Below are 18,649 nucleotides of genomic sequence, written 5' to 3'. Positions count from 1 at the left end.
AAAAATAAATACATGTCTAATTACATAGCTCGACTTTCTGTGGAAACTACCTCACTTGAATAAGCCCTGGGGGTGAAAATACGGCCTTTTTTTCCCACCTGTGCCTCTCCATGTGAGAGGGATTAAGCTGCCCAGTGGTCAAAAATCAAAGGAGCTCACTGCATCTGACTTACCTGGTATCATCCTCAGGAAGGGAGGTTACCTTTTGCTGCCTCAGTTTCCCTGTCATGATGAGAAAAGTCAGTTCATCATGGTAGCCAGGCTTAATTGAATATCATCATTTATGAACACAAGTGACAGGAACAAAAAGCATGTCCTTTGTCTTCAAAGATGTTATGGTTCAAGTCCAGTGGCACAAGATTTTTGGGTTATGAGCTTTTGAAAGCCCAAGATCCCTTCTTTGTCAGGTTAGAGAATGACATCATATGCATGTTCCAAAGTTCCAGCTTGGCATCCAAACTGGAGCAAAACCTCTGATTGGAAGGGATTTTGGATCCAAAGAACCATATAGCTTGTTCTATGAGCCTAAGGAATAGGTCTGATACTGATGTGTGTTTGGAGTGTCTAACCAGGGAGTCCTCCTCAACCACCAACCTCGTTGGGTGAGCAACTCTCTCTCATCCTAACCTACCTCACAGGGTATTTGGGAGGATAAAATAGAGGACAAAACCATGAAAGCTGACCTGAGTTCCTTAAGGCCAAACTACATATTTGGGTTTTTAGCGAATTGGGTCCATGTTCCCTGCAGTATCACAGCAACTGTGGGGAATGGCTTTTAAAAAATAAAAAGGAGAGCCAAAACAGGCTTGGAACACCACTGCAGGAGGAAGAAGGGCTCCTGCCACCCCTTGCTAGGGTTGCCAGCCACCAGGTACTAGTTGGAGATCTCCTGCTATTACAACTGATCTCCAGCCAATAGAGATCAGTTCCCCTGGTGAAAATGGCCGCTTTGGCAATTGGGCTCTATGGCATTGAAGTCCCTCCCCTCTCCAAACCCCACCCTCCTCAGGCTCCGCCCCAAAAACCTCCCGCCAATGGCGAAGAGGGACCTGGCAACCCTACCCCTTGCCCAGCTCTTTTTCCATTGCTGAAATAGTGCAGGAGAGAGAGTTATGTCCCTGTTTTTCCTGTTCCATGTGCACAGAATACTCCACATGGAACAGCAAAAACAAGGAAATAACTCTATCCTCCCCTCACCCCTTGCACTGTTTATTTTTTTTAAAGCCATTCCCTGCAGATCTGTGTGGCTGCAGATAACCCTAGCTGGGTCCAGAAAACCCACACCCAACTCGTTAAAAACCCACAGTTGTAGTCTAGGCCTTAGGGTGAAATAAAAATGTTTTAGATAGGGAAGTAGAATGGAGTCATTGGATCTAATCCAATTTATGCAGCATGTAGCCCAATCAATCAAAGCAAGCTAAAAACAAGACAGAAAAACTAGTTGTATGAAAAGACATGATGCATGTTCCATATAAACGCATACATTTTAATATCCACATCCCAGAACGTAGGTTAAACTAAACACTCAAATTTGACAAATATGATTACTACACATAAACTTAATTTGGGTTAGCTCTAAACCATACTTAAGAAATCGCTTCTGATATAACCTGAGGGCTACACTCCCTGGCAGCTACAGCAAAGTATGTGTCATATTTGTGTATGAATGGTTACTGTGCTAGATTTATGTCAACACAAATTTCATCCTTGCAGACTGACTTATTAGCACTATAGCCCCAGAAGCAGACACCACTTTTTGAGATCAAAAATGCTCCATAGGTTTGCTCATTCACATTATAATGTCCAGGATTAAGTGTAGTAACAATTGTCTCCAATTCCTCCACACCAAAAATCTGTGAGCAAAGTGGAATGCCCCACAATCTGATTCAGCCTCGTCTAGAGATCTTCAAGCCTTGAATTATGAATATTACCTCTTACTGTAAGAAGATGCTTTGAGAAATGGATTGATTACTGAAGCCCCCTCCCAATTATCTGAAGTACCTCTCCATTGAAATTTGGCATGTGTAGTATTGAATACACAATATCACAGCATCAGATAGCTAGGCAATTAGTAATTTTTAGTACTTTTAAAAGAAATAATCATATATGCAGTTCCTTGTCCTTGTATCCTCCATCTGGCTGTTGAACACGTGGAGGCTGATGAAGGCTGGACTTCTTCGTGACTGCTATATGCAGGAATGTAACATATTTCCCCTTGTTTTTGTGATTGCAAAAAAAAAGGTCATGCAGGCATCACAAGAAGGGAGAGATTCTCACCAGATTGCTTTCATGCAATCACCAGGCATGCAAGAATTCTGGAGACAGGATGCATCGCACACACAATTGCTGCCAACATGACGAACGGGTCCATGTTCTGCAACTTTCATGTGATGCAAATAGGTGTGCTTGTTGCTTTACATAACATCAAGCTCCTTGTACTGTTACAAACAAGCCACCTCTAGAAAGTTCAGTGGCTTGCATACCCCAGAAAAGTAACCTTAAAGCCTTACTTTTAAAATGTACTTTTTTTTTTCTTCAACTGAGAAAAGGTAAGTTTCAGTCCAGTGAAACATATTTAAGGCTGTTGTGGGCAAAATTGTACTTGCATGTTCTTATATGTAATTTATATTCATAATGCAACTTATTTTTAATAGCAGGGGCCTTAAGAGCTACTTTAGGTATGCCCCAAGGGGAGTGTGATTTTGACGTCTCTTCTTTGAACTCAGTTTTCTTCTGACAGAAAAAGGGTGCCCTCCAGTGGAGAAAGGCTTAACAGAAGGCAGTATCCAGCCCATTGTGTTAGGTGTGCTTTTCTTGGATTCCTGTTTCCGTGCAATAAAATTTACAGGTGTGTCTGGGCAATCGGTCAGAATCAGTTTGTCAAAGAAATAAATGTTTTTATAGTGTGCACCAAAAGGGACTCTGACCCTTTTATGCAGTAAGGTGAAATTACACACTCCTCTGTGGATCTGATTGTTCTCTGCAGCTTGTATACTGGCTCAATTATTGACCGTGTTTGTATACAAGTTTAGCTTTGCTTTTTGAAAGATAGTTGAAAAGTTATTGGCTTGCTTGTTTTTCCACTCTGTTGTCTCTGCCCGGCAGGTAAATTGTCTTGGAGCTGTGGGTGTTGAACCACAAAGGTAAAAGGAAGGGTGTGGACTTCGTGAAGACAAAGAGGCAGAACAGGAAAGAACCTGGGGGAGGAATTCCAGAGTTCAGGAGACAGTGACTAACTGACAACTAAGAAATAATAGCAAGGGGAACAAAGCACAGAGTGACAGGCTTCTGAGTCCACAAGGAAACACTGTACTGCAATGTGATTTGTGGACTCCCCCATATTTGCTTTCTCATGAGCAAGACACCTTGGTCTGAGCCAAATCTCAGTATATTGTAGCTTTCTCCACTCTGAATCTGAATAATTCCTAAATGGTGAATGGTCCAAGTTCCAAGGAATCCTTGTCTAGACAGCAGCATTTTAAATACACTGGAAAATGCTGGGAGGGTGGAGATGTGATGCACAGTACTCCTTTTTCAGTAGCATGTTAAGCTGAAATCCTATGCACATTTATTAGGAAGTAAGGCCAATAGTGACATATATCCAACTGTCCCCAAACTTAATGAAGCAGGATTGTAATGTTTCCCCCTGTTCTTCCTGAGTCCCCTAAAATCTTGTTCTGGGGGAAGTGGCAGAAGATGCTCAGATAAGGGTAAGATGATGCATATTGGGGGGGGGGGGAATCCTAATTTTGAATATATGCTGATGGGATCTGAACTGGTCGAGAATGAAAGAGATATTTGGGATTGTAGTAGAAAGTTTGATGAAAATGTTTACCCAGTGTGTGGCACCAGTTAAACAGGCACATTCCATGCTAGGAATTATTAGGGAAGGGGCTGAAAATAAAACAGCAAATACTGCAATGCCTTTGTGTAGACCTAAGGTGTAACCTCATTTGGAATACTGTGCGCAGGTCTGGTTATCGTACCTCTAAAAGGATATTGTAGAATTGGAAATAGTACAGAGGAGGGTAACCAGGATGATTAAGGGGTTGTAACACTTTTCCTATGAGGAAGATCTGGGCCTTTCTAGTCTAGAACAAAGATGGCTAAGGGGAAGTATGTTAGAGATTTATAAAATTATGCATGGGGTGGAGAAAGTAGAGAGAGAGCTTTTGCACCCGCTTCCATAATACCAGAATTTGGAGGCACCCAAATAAGTTGTTAGGAAATCACTTCCAGACTGACAAAAAGAAATGGTTCTTTATCCCATAGGCAATTAAATTGTGGGATTCACTGCCAGTAGACAGTGAGTGCCACAAGTGTAGATGGCTTTGAAAGGGGATTTGACAAGTTCATAGAGGAAAGGTTCATCAGTGATTACTAGCCATAGTGACTGAAGGAAGCCTCCATATAAAGGGGCAGCAAATCCGAGAATACCAATGCTAGGAGGCAGCATCGGGGAAGGGCTTGGCCTCTAGGCCCTGTTTGTTTAGCACCCCAGGGCTACTAATTGGCCACTGTGTGAAATGGCAGGCTGGCCTAGATGGACCACTGGTCTGATCCAGCAGGATCTACTTATTGGCCAACTTTTCACGGTAGATTTTGCTTCTCTTTTGCTGTAGAGCAAAAAAAAAAAACGATTAAAAATTTTTTTTCATGGCCGCGGATCATCCTCGTCAATTCCAAAGTAGTTTTGGTTTTTCATGGGAACAAAGCTGGCAGTATTTTACAATGGTTTGGTCTGCCCCTTTGCTGGAGCCCTCCCCTTCTGATAAGCTCATTGTTTATGCCCGCCCCAACTCCGCCCCAACTCCACCCAGCGGATTACCTTGTGCGGTTCACCTTTGTGGACACGGCCCCAGCGCAGAAAAACAAGCACCAGTCCCTCTTGTTTCCTTATATAATTTTTCTATTTACCATTCTCACTGTTTCCCCCCACCCCCATACTTGGCGACGCTCCCCCCCTTTCCCAGACTTTGACAGACGGTCATCGTTGTGCCCCCCCCCCCCAGTACAGCTCCAGCCGTCCAGTGCCAGGAACTTCCATCCAAGAGAGCTGGCTGCCTCCATCCTGGGCCCTTTTCAGGCCCACTATCTGGGGAAAATGTTCCACCCATTAAATGAAATACCATGTCTGCAAACTGCTGTAGCAAGCAAGCCAGCTAGGGTTGCCAGGTCCCTCTTCGACCCCCAGCAGGAGGCTTTTGGGTTGGAGCCTGAGGAGAATGGGGTTTGGGGAGGGGAGGGACTTCAGTGCCTAGAGTCCCAGTGCCATAGAGTCCAATTGCCAAAGCAGCCATTTTCTCCAGGTGAACTGATCTCTATCAGCTGGAGATCAGTTGTAATTGTAGGAGATCTCCAGCTAGTACCTGGAGGTTGGCAACTCTAAGGCCAGCCTTACTTTGAGGCTGACATTTCAGGCAGTAGGTTTCACAAGGTGAAGGGGAGTATTTTTTTTCTGCTCCCAATCATCACCTGTCATTAAAAAGGAAGAAAGGAGCCCTTTTGATTTTTCTTTTCACGTACAAAAAAATATATAGCACACACTCCTGGGGATTTCTTGTGACTTCAGACTCTGTTCTCTGCCATACCCTATTACAAATAGTAGCTTACATCTTCTGGAAGGAACCGATTGGTTCCTTTATTATGTTTATATCATTGTTATATTAAGGAGCTCAAGGTAGTATATGTTGTTCTTCCCTTTCTCCATTTTATAATCACAACAACCCTGTGAGGTAGGTTAGGATGAGAGAGAATGGCTGGACAAGGTCTTCCAGTGATCGACAAATAGGAACTTCAACTCTACATTGACCTGGTTATCTTTAGAAAAGTGACACGAGAACTTCTGAATTATTTAGAGCAGGTAAAAGTTGTTAGTATCGACAGAGAACTAGATGCAGTTCAATAGCTTCCAGGAAAGAGCACAGTAGTCCTTCCATAAACTGCCTTCCATAAATTGAAGAACATTTGCGACGTGTGAAGCTTGTTTGTATGGGATGCAGATCATGGCAGCTCAGACTTCAATGGGTTTTGGAGTCAGGTACTTATACCTGCCTGCCTTTGATGAGAGCCAGGGCCTTTTTGGCCCTGGCCTGGTGGGGTGCTCTGTCTGGTGACATCAGGGCTCTGGGGGACCTTAAAGAGTTCCGCAGGGCCTGTAAGACAGAGATATTCCACCAGGCCTATAGTTGAGGGCAGCCGTGGATACTACATCTGCTAGCCTCCCTATTCCCCCCCTCTTTTGTATTATATTCTGGAATCCATCTGAGGGGGTGGCCTGCCTGTCTACTCGGTCAAGTCGGTAGAAATTGGAGCACCACCTTGAGACTTGCTTGGTTTTAACTAAAATATTATTGTTTTACTGTTTTAAATTTCTATGGTTGATGTACATTTTAAATGATGTGACCCGCCCTGAGCCTGGCCTCGGCCGGGGAAGGTGGGCAAGAAATCTAAATAAATAATATATCTGTTATTAATTATGAATGCTGCAAGTGAGGGAGACTCATAGGGGGTCCCATTCTTCTCCCCTTCATTTGCTTTCCCAACTGCCCTTGTGTTCCTCCTCATCCCCTCCCACAGGGACCCACAAGAAGTGCACAAGGGAGGGGGCTCACTCATCCCCCCCCACTCTGACAGCCTGGTATGGAATACCATAGAAATGGAAGTCTTAGAAGATCCACGCTCTGTAGCCACTCTAGGATATCTTCTTTTCCCAGACTCTATAAATCTTCAAGGGGAACTAGGCTTGTCAGCTTCAGGCTAGGAAATACCTGGCGATTTGAGGGATAGAGCCTGAGGAGGGTGAGGTTTTGGGAGGGAGGGACTTCAACGGGGGTATAATGCCATAGAGTCCACCTTCTAATGTGGCCATTTTCTCCAGGTGAACTGATCTCTGTTGCCTAGGGTGCCAGGTGGCTTGGAATTGTGAGCAATTGCCTGCCAATCCATCGGCCAGCTGTAGGGTTGCCAGGTCCCTCTTCACCACCGGTGGGAGGTTTTTGGGGCGGAGCCTGAGGAGGGTGGGGTTTGGGGAGGGGAGGGGAGGGACTTTAATGCCATGGAGTACAATGGCCAAAGTGGCCATTTTCTCCAGGGGAACTGATCTCAATCGGCTGGAGATCAGTTGTAATAGCAGGAGATCTCCAGCTAGTACCTGGTGGTTGGCAACCCTAGCCAGCTGACAGCAAGGATCGCATGCGTGCATGGCCGTGACCCCATCACTTCTGATTTACTTCTGGAAGCGCAGCAGCATGATTTGCCACTCAAATGGGGGGGTTGAGTGGTAAATCGTCCAGTTGTGCCGTGGTGCTTCCGGAAGTATATCGGAAGTGACAGGATTGCGACGCTTGTGGCTGCGTGTGATCCCCACCCCAAAAATCTCCCACCAGAGGAGAGGGGGGACCTGGTAACCCTACAATCGCCTGGAGAGCAGTTGTAATCCCAGGAGATCTCCAGCCACCACCAAGAGGTTGGCAACCCTAAGGGGAACTGATCTCTGTAGTCTGGAGCTCAGTTGTAATTCCAGGAGAACTCCAGGTCCCACCTAAAGGTTGGCAACCATAGCCAGGCTCTAATACCAGATGTGAGGTGGGTTGGGAGAAAAATGCTGAATGTCCTGCTTGAGGCTGAGGTGCAGGAATTAAGTTCTTGTAACTGGAGCCAAGAGTGTATTAAGGGTGTTGTTCCAGCAAAAGCTGAAGGTGGAATGAGGCTTCAAATACTCTTTCGAGGAGGTAGAGATACAGGCCCTTCCCTACCAGAAGCAGGCTGCCAATAGTTAAAGGTCCCATACTTGGTAGGGTTGCCAACCTCCAGGTACTAGCTGGAGATCTCTTGCTATTACAACTGATCTCCAGCCAATAGAGATCAGTTCACCTGGAGAAAATGGCCTTTTTTGGCAATTGGACTCTATGGCATTGAAGTCCCTCCCCTCCCCAAACCTCACCCTCCTCAGGCTCTGCCCCAAAACCTCCTGCCGGTGGTGAAGAGGGACCTGGCAACCTTAATTCCTGGTTACGGCAGCAAGTACCACAATGGGACTGAGGCCATTCAGTGCTTTGAGAGGCTTGAGGGGTTGGTGGAAGTTTAAAATAATTTAAATAGCAGTGTCAAAGGGTCATAAAATGCAGAAAACTAGAGTGAAATCTAATTATGTAAAATTGATATGTACTCAAGAGAAACACATTCACAACAGCACCTAGTAGCTATCTTAGCTTTGTCAAGCTAGTTAACACCGAGAGTGGATGAGGAACACTATGCCCGATAGTAACCCTACTGGAGGCCATGAGGCTTATGAATAAACATGCACAAGCTCTGACTGCCCGTATTTAATGGTGGAGGAGATACCTCTGGTTCAGTAGACCGCTCTGGGGTGGAGGGTTCAAGGTCCAAGTCTGAGTCAGAAGGCAGGGCTCTGTATCCCAGGATGAACAGGCTGACTTTTAGAGTCTTGGAGCTCTTCCTGCACATCAGAGGCAGCTCACGTCTCAGTTGTCTCCTTCTGCAGCAGTGTTAGGCGCCCGCTGCTTCCTCCTCTGAGTCTTCAGCTTCTTTGCCTGATGAGGAGGAGTCATATTCTGATCCATGACACTTAAAGAAGAGGGCCATAATTAGGTAAACTGTGGAAGGACCAGATATTTACTCCCTTTGTCTGCATCATCTGTTTTTGCTTAAAAGTAGACCCCAACACCACTTCCTCCTCCTTCCTAAATTTCTTTGCACAAGAACAGGCAATTTCCTATAATTAACCTTTTTAAGTCCCATGAGGTGGTTAATTCCACCCTCATGGCTGCTTTTAATAAACTGTATGCACATATGTTTTTTTATTAAAATATTTATATCCTGCCTTTCTTTTTGGATCAAAGCGGCTTACACATCCAAATTTAGAATTTTAGAAATAATCACTCAGTATCGTCTTCTCCCTGAAAAGTGCCTGTAGCGATCACCTAGCAAATAAAATGGCCTGCAGTGCCTCCGAAAAACTTCTAGAGAGAGCCCATTCCATAGAGTAAGGGCTACAAAGAAAAAGCACCGCTCTGGTCAGTACCTTAAGCAGGGGAACAGCCAGTAGCCTGAGGATTGTTATCAGTCTACATGGATTTATGTGGGGAGATGGCCCTTTATATTTGTGTGTCTTCTAGGCCATAGAGGGCTTTAAACGTCATAACCAACACCTTGAATTGAACTCAGAAACAAACTGGCAGCCAATGTGTTCCCTTTGGCTGGACCCTGACAGTAATGAGGCTGCCACATTCTGAAGTTCCTGGGTTGTTTACAAGGGCAGCCCAATATAGACTGCAATCCAGTAATCCAATACAGTAATTAATTGAGGTATCTCAGATCCCGTGTCATCACTTATCTCTCAGATGTCATCTGGTTCAGTCCTAGTTTGTCTCTTGCTCTCTTTCTTTCTGTGTTACTGATTGCAGTGGCTGTCTGTTAAGATGACAGGCAAAAAACCTGCTTCTCACCAGGAGGGTGAAGACAGTATGGCATAGGTTTCCATTCCACCACCGTGTGCTGTGCTGCCTGTCTATAATATGCCAATGTATGCTAGCAAAACTGTTTTGCCTCAGTCAGTCAGTAAGGGTGTCATTTGCCTCCATCCTCCCCAGTGTGCAGTGCAGCCTGCCTATCTGCTAGTGTATTGGAGGGGGGGGGGATCCCCTGTGCCTAGCAAATGCAGCCTGGGAGAGAACAGAAGATCAAAAAACAAATAAACCCGGAGCTATTGTGCTTACATAGAATCAACATCCTTCCAGCCAGTGAATCACCGGTGCTCTTTGGTGGTAAAGTCTGCAAATTGGTTAAAAAAAAAATCTCCGTCACTTACATATTAGCTAAGTCACTCTCTCATCATTCAACCTCTTTTCCTCTAAGGAGCTCAGCGTTGTGTAGATAGTTCTCACACAGTTAATCCCCACAACAACCCCATGAGTAAATTAGACAGAGACAGAGTGACTGGCCCAGGATGACCCAGGGAGCGTGGGTGAGTGGCAAGACAGTAGCTTGTGATCTTCCTGAACGCTAAAGCACACAGCTACATGCCAGAACAATGGCCAGTTCTAAATGTTTCTGAATTTTATCACCTGCCGTTAGTTTTGTAAATTCAGATTAGATATAATAGGTTCCTACAGGTTAGAATATAAAAATACCATACTCTAAAGCCCAGATCTTAAATGCACCTGAGGTACATGTCCATATATTTAGAAAAAATAGAAATTGAATAGTGCCCACTTTCCTTTCCCTCTCTCTCAATAATCTTCACTTGGCCTATTCTTTTCAGGAAGTAGATTGCATAAAACTTTCATGGACTTTGCCTGCCAATTCTATGATGTGCTCAGCCTCTTCTAAGAACAGATGTTATTACAACTACTCTCCCTCCCACACTGCTTTTGTCAGTGTCACTAACAGTGTAACTGAAGAAGCTTTTTCCTAGAGCAGCTGATTGATTGCTCCTCCTGCTACTTTTCTCTCTCTCTCCCATCTAGTGACCTGCTTAGGGGTGTCATAGGAAGCTTGTTCTGTGACCGGAAAGAATCAATGGCAATTTTTTGAGGAAGGAGGGGAAAAGAAACATGTTGGAAGAGAGAGCACTGTCACCAGAGACTACAGAGGAAGTGGAAAGATTAGTGAGCCTCGCCCAGGGGTCAGCTGCCCTCCCTCGGGTGACTTTCAGCACTCCAGAGAAGCTTGAGGAAGAACCATGCCACAGAAAGTTGGCCAAATTAACAACCAAGTATAATCGTAAAGATCTTCAGAGGTGGAGAGACCTGGAGGAATGGATTGATGCCCAGTTGCAGGAGCTGTATCAGTACCAGGTAGGTAGGCTGAATCTCACCTGTACCATAATCATATACCCTTTAATATAATTCAAAACCCTATCTATGCCACAGCATATTGCTTATAATGTCAACTGTGGGGCAAAGGGAATTAGCTTCTTTACCCCTCTGAAACAAACTCTGTGTGCTGGGGGTGGGAGGATAATGGAGGAATGAGGGGGGAAAGACAGGTCATCTCATTCGCCCCTCTATCCTGAGAAAAAGATACGTTCTAATAAAGATATCCCTGGCACATGCCTGGCCATCTTGCCTTGAATTTTTCCAGTAAGTAGATTTCACAACTTTCTTTGGTAGCCTATTCATCTGTGAAATGGGAATCAGAAACTGGTTTTTAACACCATTGCTTCTTGGTGTCCTGTCCTCAATGGAAAGAATGAACTATTGCTCCACCCCATTTGCTTTCTGAGACTTTTATAAATATTTGTATAGTGTGACCATATTCCTTCAAAGAGTAGATATTTTCTTCTAGAATTTCATGTCCTTACTTGGTTTATTTAGGGCATATTTTATTAATTTAGTCTATTAAACCATATCCTGCCTTTCCTCCACTTAAAGAGGAATATGTAGCTTCACCATCCTCTAAGAGCATTTTAATGTCACAACAACCCTGTGAATGTAGGATACGCTGAGAAACAGAGATGTCCACAGGCACCCCAGTGAGTTTCATAGTTAGATTTGAACCTCAGTTCCGTGTATCCAAATCGAACGCTAGCCATTTATCCACACTTGTTTTGTAGATCTTTCCTCATGCTTGCAGGTTCCTCTGGCTCCTTTCCAACTTGTCAGTATCTCAAACAGAGATAATCATAAGCGAACACTGTACTCTACTGCTGAGTTCAGATATCATTTTTTAAAAGTGTATTTCATTACAAGTGTAATGAAGTGTGCCTGGTTCATTCAGAATCACAGAATCTTTCACTCTTCCCCTCATAATTTGTCATGACATTGGAATGCAGGTGCCTTAACAATTTGAGCATTGGTCTTTTTTCCTTCTAGTAATCAGGACCTTTAACCAGGATTGAACCAGGATTTAGACCTGGTCTACACAGTGGAATGAGGTGGTAGAATGGGCTGCGTTACTTCAGATTGCAGGTGAAAGCAAGAGGAGGGCCCCTATTAAACACCCAAAAAGCCTAGGCCAGGGATTGTGAATCCCATGTAGAGAAAATTCACACAGTAATAGAGCTGCTCTGAGGAGGAGAAATGAGTGATACTGATCAGAAAAGCTAGAAGGATCCAACCCAGGAGGTTCTCTTGACTATCTGCGCTGTAATAAAAGAGTTGTTAAAGATGTTATTCTGCTCTAGTTGCAGGAGGAGACAGAAGCAACAGCTGCTCCAGAGCCTGAAATTGACATTGAAGATCTTCTTGAAGTCTCTAATGAGGAACAGAAATCAAGACTACAGGTAGCCAGAGGGACAAGAAACATTATTGTGCATTTCAAAACTAAAAGATGCAGAAGGGGGGGTAGAGCTGAGCAGGCCATGAAAAGGTCAAGTGGGAAGTCCACTTGGCTCCTTTGTCATGACTTATTACAGCACTATCCCTGCCCCTCCCACAATGCATGATATATATTACCTGAATGACCTCCTGATGACATCTGTTTGTTTTGGATCTCTGCCTTGTATAGTATGATCATTTTAGAAATACACCTTCCTGTCGGGGCAGATTGAGCCTTTAAATCACCATGAGACTTCCTGGCAGCCTGCCACTGGAGGGCCAGAAGCAGACACTTCTGCTTGAGCATTAAAGGGTTATTCCATGCTTGCCGGCACATCTGGGACTTGGTTTGTCACCCACCCCAGACACACTGTCTCTTCCATTTAAGGACAGCAGTCCAGGTGCAAGCACAGTGGCTACTTCTTCGCCTCTTTGCGTGAAACAAGTAGTGACTGGTGAGCAGGTGGTTGTGTCGGTAGCCATAGAAGGGCTAAAAACTGGACTGTCCTCCTTATGAGGAAGCAGAAGCAGTGGCTGCAGGAAGGGGAGCACAGCACACCACAGACTTCTTGCCTTAGCAGCTGCAACCTCATTACCCCCTTGGTAACCACTACAACAGACTTGAAAGGGATGTCATGTGACATGGGCTCCCAGGGAATTTTCCAGTCCACCCTGGTTTCCTGTAGTTCCCATGATACACCTATTACCATTCTCTCTTACCGATTGAAATTTGTCTTAATTAAACCTGTATAGTTGATTAATTATCCTGCTAAACTGATTAAAGCTTGTAGTTGTAATCATGTGCTAGTTATTTCTGGAAAGGCTGCAGTGAGGACTACATCCAGATTCGATGAATTTCCTAGATAGAAAGCACATATGTCTGTTTGCTAGACCTACAAACTTGCTTATGTGTTATAGCTGTGCATGCACATATGCTTACATTTTGGTAGATGGCATCAAAGAATCTAACAAGAACTGTAGCGTAAAGGTAATACATGCACACATAAATGTTTTGCCTTGACTTGTAGGAAATTCTTCACCAGTGTTCGCGACCTACAGAGGTGAGCAGAATTTGTCAATGACTTTAATATCACATAGTTGTACAGTGATAAGGTAGTTTCAATAGATAGAAATGGCTGCTAGTGTTCTGTGTTTTGAACCTTGTAGTATCAGGTACGTTTAGTTTAGCTCAAGCATTTATTGCACAGCAAGAGCTGAATACATTCTTCAGTCAAATGACCCTCAGATTCTGTACAACACTTGGATAGTCCAGAAATGTGGTTAGACAGGAATACTATTTCCATAAAATGGCACAAAATGAGTCAGAGAGAGCACGGTGAATTTGGATGAGAACGTTTAAATAATGGAAGTTATGCTTTTTAAATGTGTTGACGTCTTGTGGAATGATTAAATCCCACTGCACAGGGTTCCTTTCCCACCTACAAATGTTGTTCTGTGCATGGGAATCCCCTCCTTTTAATCTGTCAGTAACCCTCCTTCATTTGAAGTGTTGCACAAAGGCTGTGCTTGTGCATTGCCTTACACAGGGCTCCGGCTGCATTGTGTTTCTGTTAACTTCAAGTTTGCATTCTGCATGCCCCTACTAGACTCGCCAGTCTCTGTGGGGGCCTGGCATTCTCCCAGAATTACAACTGATCTCCAGACGAGAGAGATCAGTTCCTCTGGAGAAAGTGGCTATTTTGGAAGGTGGACTCTAGATTCTACCTCACTGACGTCTCTCCCCTCCTCAAATCCCACCTCTCCCAGGCTGCACCTCCAATTCTCCAGGAATTTCCCAACCAGGAGTTGGTGACCATACTCCACCTATATTTTTATTCTGGAATCAACAGTTCTGAACTGTAACAGATGGTCTGTTGAACAGGATACTTAACTATTGCCTTTGGAAGTGATATATTTGCCCCCTTTCCTCTTAGTGCTTCTATCCAGTTGCTTGTGGAAGATGATCTTCTTGATCCATCATCATTTATCTAAACTGGTATCCTAAACTGGATGAATCCACTAACACTGACAGATTAGGAATGGGTATCCAGTTCTGTAACCTTCTGTCAGGGAGGGAAGGCCAAATGGTATAGCCCTATCTCATCAGATCTCAGTAGCTAAGCAGGGTCAGAGCATAGATGGGAGACCACCAAGGATGACTCTGCATGGGAAGGCAATAGCAAACCACCTCTGCTTAATCACTTGCCTTGAACACCCCTTGCTGGGGTCATTATAAGTAGGTTACAACTTGACAGCGCTTACATATGTAACCATCTCAAGACTGCAAAAATGTCTGGTTTTAGCAGTCTAATACAATGTTCTCTGTTAAGTACAATTTAAATATTTTATACTACTTGCTAAATATTAATATGATTATAAATATAGATGCTGTTATAGTGATCATCAGAGAAAAAAAGGTGGGGGAAGAATCTCAGTGGTTTGTTGATTACGTAAAAAAAAATGAAAGCTGTATATTCAGAGAACCTGCTGCATGCATCATTACAATAGTATATCAGAATAATGATATTCTAGTGCCTTTTAAAAAAAAAGACCCACCCCACCCCAACGGCAGGGGGTAGGAATGGCTGCTGCAGGGACACAGTAAGAGAAAATGGCTGTCACATGGGCCAGAAAAATCTGAATTTACCCAGAGTCTTTGGTGCAGAGCCAACGTGATGTAGTGGTTAAGAGCAGTGGACTCTAATCTGGAGAACCTGGTTTGATTCCCTACTCCTCCACATGAGCTAATCTGGTGAATCGGGTTGGTTTCCCCACTCCTATACATGAAGCCAGCTGGGTGACCTTGGGCTAGTCACAGTTCTCTTAGAGCTCTCTTAGTCCCACCTACCTCACAGGGTGTCTGTGGTGGGAAGGGGAAGGGAAAGTAATTGTAAGCCGGTTTGATTCTTCCTTAAGTAGTCGAGAAAGTCAGCATATAAAAACCAACTCTTCTTCTTCACACAGCAGCCACAAAAACTTTACTGCAACATTTCCCAAAACTTTGGAGCAAAGCAGGTTTCAGGGGAAAGCCAGGGAAACTCCCACCCACCCACCCACCCACTGACCGAAATTGCACAAATGCACCATGATGTTGTTTGGAAAAAGAAAAAAACCTGCTTCCCAAAAGCATTGAACTTGGGTCAAATAACCGGTGTGGAAGCCCCAGTGTGTGATCAGAGGCAGTCAGACCCAACTCTTACCACTTGACGGGGACAGAAACATGGGGAGGGGGAGAGGCAAGGTGAACAAAGAGGCACCGATTTGTAACATTGACTGTTTGAATTAAAATCTCCTTTTCTGGCGTTTGATTCAGGACTTTGTTGCAGAACTGCTTGATCGATTGAGAGGTCTTAGGAAAATTGCCAACCCTCAAAGGAAGTGACTCTTATTGACAAAACCCAAGGGGAAACACATCGTCCTGCAGTAAAGAATGATCAGGATATGGAATTGCAAGGTTTGGCCAACGTGGTGCATATTTCAAAGCTCCCATCATCATCGTTACTTTGGATTTCTATCTACAGGCAATGATGTCTATTTGAAGAGGAGAACATATGCTTCATCCAATCCCTAAGCCTGCAATGGAAGGGTTGCATGTAGCAAGACTGGGGAAGACCACAACCTGAAGCCTTGGAGAGCCACTGCCAGGCAGGGTAGAACACTGAGCTAGAAAGACAATGGTAATGAGGGTTGAAGTAGACATGATCGTAGTAGCCCGTTTTAAAATACGAGTCACAGTTTGTCAAATATGAAATGGAGGGGGTCATGCGGAGAAGGGGCAGGTGGGAAAGGGATTCTGAATCCTTCTGTCACTCATGCATCCTAACTCCCAGTTCTGTTCCTACAGCTGCTTCTCTTTTGCCTAGTCTCAGATATTAGAAGTAAGGTCCTCTGTAGGAAAACTGATAGAAGGAAACAGGAAGTTGTGGAAGGGGCGATGGAAAATGTAGAAGAATAAAGGGTTCAGCACGCTCTTCCCCTGCCCATTCTTGCCTTTAAATTCTCACTTTATACATGTTTAGCATGATCTAAATGCTAACTCATGTATTATACCCATAGTTTTAACTTTTGTGACCTGCCTTGGGTCCCTTGTGGAAAAAGGCAGGATAAAAGGGGTCATGGGTGTGGTAGAGTATCTGCTTGGCATGCCGAAGGTCCCAAATTCAATCCCCAGCATCTCCAGTAGAAAGGACCAGGTAATAGGTGACGAGAAAGACCTGAAACCCCGGAGAGCTGCAGTCAGCATGAGTAGACAATACTGACCTTGGTGAACCAAGGGTGTGATTCAATATAAGGCAGCTTCATGTGTTTAAAAACATTTTAAATAAATACAAATGTATGCTTCCGGACTTAGACCTTTTCCACACGAATGGTTTAGAACGTTTCATGCAATCAAAAGCGACATTTTATTTTTTTCTCTTCCACACTTTTTCCCTCTGTTTGGTGTTGGAAACGTTTTCCCATAATTTTCCCCTGTTTTCCCGAGCACTTTAACTGCGATGTTTCCCCCCGCCCCTGCTTCTGAGCCAGCTGTCCTCCAACATGTGAATGTCTTAAAACAGTCTTTATTTCTCCGCCCCACCAAACACCCGTCCCTTGTTCATGACCACTGTTTTGCTCATCTCCTCTCCCTTCTCCTCCCTCCACCCATTTCCCACCTAATATTTTTAATTTTTTAATGCGAAGATTAGCTATCAAATGCTGGATCAAATGGATACATGAAGTAAGAATAATCCCCCTTTCTGCATTCCCCTGGGCTATAAGTCTGCTACCCTGAGCTTCTCGTTACAAGCTAGGAAAGCCAGAAAGTTGCTTGGTAAAATCCTCTGAGCAAAACAGAAATGAACCCCTCCCCCATTTTTAATTTTTTTGACAAAGAGATTAGTGATTAATGCTGGATTGGATGTATGCAAGAATAACTCCCCCTTTCTGCATTCCCCCTTTCTGGCCTGCGTTGTTAAGTGGAGAGTTATGCAAATTCCCAGACAGACAGGGAGAGCCACAAGTGAATTTCATGTGAATTTGTCAATTTCGTGTGAAATTGACAAAGGTCGATTGTGCTTCAGTTTGAGGCAACTGAATTGGTGCATTTCAGGAAGGAGTGCTGGGCAAAGCACTGTTGCTGGGCTTGTTGGTTTAAAGTGTAGAGTTTTGCAAATTCCCAGACAGAGGGAGAGCCGCAAGTCAATTTCAGGTGAAATTGACAAAGAAATTCTTAGATTTGCAGGTGTGCCGGGGCAGGGGAGCTCTGGTCAATTTTATTTCTCCACAGAGCTCTGCACTCTGACTCAGTTTGGGGCATCCATTTTGAGTGCAAACTTTTTCAAATGTGTATAATGGTGGATGAGACACGTGTTTTCCCATCTAATGGTATTGTGCATCAGTGCTAGAGTTAGACAGGTTCATGGAGGATAGGTCCATCAATGCCTACTACCCATGGTGACTAAAAGGAACCTCTATAGTCAGAGGCAGCAAATCTCTGAATACCAGTGTTGGGAGGCAACATTAGGGGAAAGCCTTGGCCTCTATGGTCTGTTTGTTGGATCTCCAAGGCAACTGCTTGGCCACTATTGTTCGTTTGTTTAGACTTGTAGCCCACCCTAAATCCCCAGCAAGCCGAGCTCAGGGTGGGTAACAACAAAATAGCAGCAATAAAATAAATCCATAATACATCCATACTTAAAACTATTAAAACCATAATACATACTAATTAAAACAGACCAGATTAATATAATCAGATGGCGCCAGTTCAACCATAATCGCTGCTGAGAGGCCTATCCAGGCAGTCAGTGCCCCCACATACTTAGAAAAATAAAGTGTGGGGAGGAGGAGGGTAGGGGGTGCCAACCTCTAGGTGGTGACTGGAGATCTCCTGCTATTACAACTGATCTCCAGCCAATAGAGATCAGTTCCCATGGAGAAAATGGCCGCTTTGGCTATTGGACTCTGTGGCATTGAAGTCTCTCCCCTCCCCAAACCCCGCTCTCCTCAGGCTCCACAACCAAAACCTCCCGCCAGTAGCAAAGAGAGACCTGGCAACCCTAGTAGGGAGGCCAGTGCCAGTGACAACCTGGGGCTGCCAGTTGTAGGCCTGGTAGAAAAGTTCCATTTTGCAAGCCCTGAGGAATTCTTTAAGATCCCACAGGGCCCTGATGTCATTGGGAAGCAAGTTTCACCAGGCCGGGGCCAGGGCTAAGAAGGCCCTGGCCCTTGTCGAGAGCAGTCTCACACTCCTTGTACACTATCTGATACAGGTTGCTGAACTAGTTGGACCACTGGCCTGATCCAGTATATTATGAGATACCAACCTTTTCATTCTCAGACTTGTATGTCTAAACTTTATTGTTCTTGGGCTCTGCTTATCCAGAACC

General features: G+C 44.4%; 1 protein-coding gene across 1 annotated transcript; it reads left to right on the top strand.

Annotated features, from left to right (window-relative positions):
* The first annotated feature begins 10,523 nt into the window (after positions 1–10,523).
* On the top strand, positions 10,524–15,729 carry PPP1R14D (protein phosphatase 1 regulatory inhibitor subunit 14D). Its single transcript, XM_056851826.1, has 4 exons — positions 10,524–10,820; positions 12,149–12,247; positions 13,310–13,342; positions 15,595–15,729. The coding sequence occupies exons 1-4, from the start codon at positions 10,578–10,580 to the stop codon at positions 15,661–15,663; spliced, it is 444 nt and encodes a 147-aa protein (XP_056707804.1). The 5' UTR covers positions 10,524–10,577; the 3' UTR covers positions 15,664–15,729.
* Positions 15,730–18,649: the final 2,920 nt, after the last annotated feature.

Source organism: Euleptes europaea, chromosome 6, assembly GCF_029931775.1.
Source record: "Euleptes europaea isolate rEulEur1 chromosome 6, rEulEur1.hap1, whole genome shotgun sequence".
NCBI classification, from domain to species: Eukaryota; Metazoa; Chordata; class Lepidosauria; order Squamata; family Sphaerodactylidae; genus Euleptes; species Euleptes europaea.
Note: the sequence above shows the minus strand (reverse complement) of the source record. Positions and strands in the feature narration are given on the sequence as shown.

Coding starts and splice junctions, on each gene's coding strand:
- PPP1R14D (XM_056851826.1), top strand. CDS start 10,578: ATGTTGGAAGAGAGAGCACTGTCACCAGAGACTACAGAGGAAGTGGAA. Junction 10,821..12,148: donor AGGAGCTGTATCAGTACCAG/GTAGGTAGGCTG, acceptor ATTCTGCTCTAG/TTGCAGGAGGAGACAGAAGC. Junction 12,248..13,309: donor AACAGAAATCAAGACTACAG/GTAGCCAGAGGG, acceptor CTTGACTTGTAG/GAAATTCTTCACCAGTGTTC.